The following is a 550-nucleotide window of genomic DNA, read 5'->3' on the forward strand; positions in this document are numbered from 1 at the left end:
GGTTGCAGCCGCAGCTAAACTTGCTGCTGCTGCTCCTGCAGTATTGACGCGTTGCATTGCTGCTGTTGCCTCTGCTGCGGACGTTTCTATGCTCGTTGCTGCTGGCAGCAGCAGCAGCCGCAGCAGCAGCAGCCGCAGCAGCAGCAGCAGCAGCAGCAGCAGCAAGGTGACATCATTGCCTGTGGTCTGCTGTTGCTGCTGCAGCGCTCGTCTGACGTATTCACAAGTCGATGAGTTCTTAGAGTCGCTTTGCTGTTGCATGCAGCAGCACCATCCACGTTTGCTGCTGCCATCGCAGCAGCAGCAGCAGCAGCAGCAGCAGCTGTTGCTGCTGCAGAAGCAAACGTCCCCGTTGGTGTCTCCTCAGCTGCTGCGGCTTCTCTCCGCGAGAAACCTGCAGCAGCTCATTGCCTCCCAGCAGCAGCTGCTGCAGCAGCAGCAGCAGCAACAGCAGCAGCAGCAGCAGCAGCAGCAGGTTGTCGCTAGCCGCACAGTGGAGCTGCTGCAGCTGCTGCAGCTGCTGCTGCAGCAGCTCGAGCGAGAGCAGCAG

The 550-nt window shown here is 60.5% G+C and overlaps 1 protein-coding gene across 1 annotated transcript in view; it reads left to right on the top strand.

Moving 5' to 3' along the window:
• The window catches only part of EMH_0026010 (uncharacterized protein), a gene marked incomplete at both ends in the record, with an annotated part of 11,841 nt that overhangs the window by 7,886 nt on the left and 3,405 nt on the right, over nucleotides 1–550 (top strand). Inside the window, one exon of the mRNA XM_013502556.1 lies at nucleotides 42–475. Coding sequence (XP_013358010.1) covers nucleotides 42–475 — 434 coding nt within the window. The remainder of the gene's footprint in view (nucleotides 1–41; nucleotides 476–550) is intronic.

Source organism: Eimeria mitis, genomic scaffold, assembly GCF_000499745.2.
Source record: "Eimeria mitis Houghton genomic scaffold, Emh_scaff953, whole genome shotgun sequence".
Classification (NCBI taxonomy): Eukaryota; Apicomplexa; class Conoidasida; order Eucoccidiorida; family Eimeriidae; genus Eimeria; species Eimeria mitis.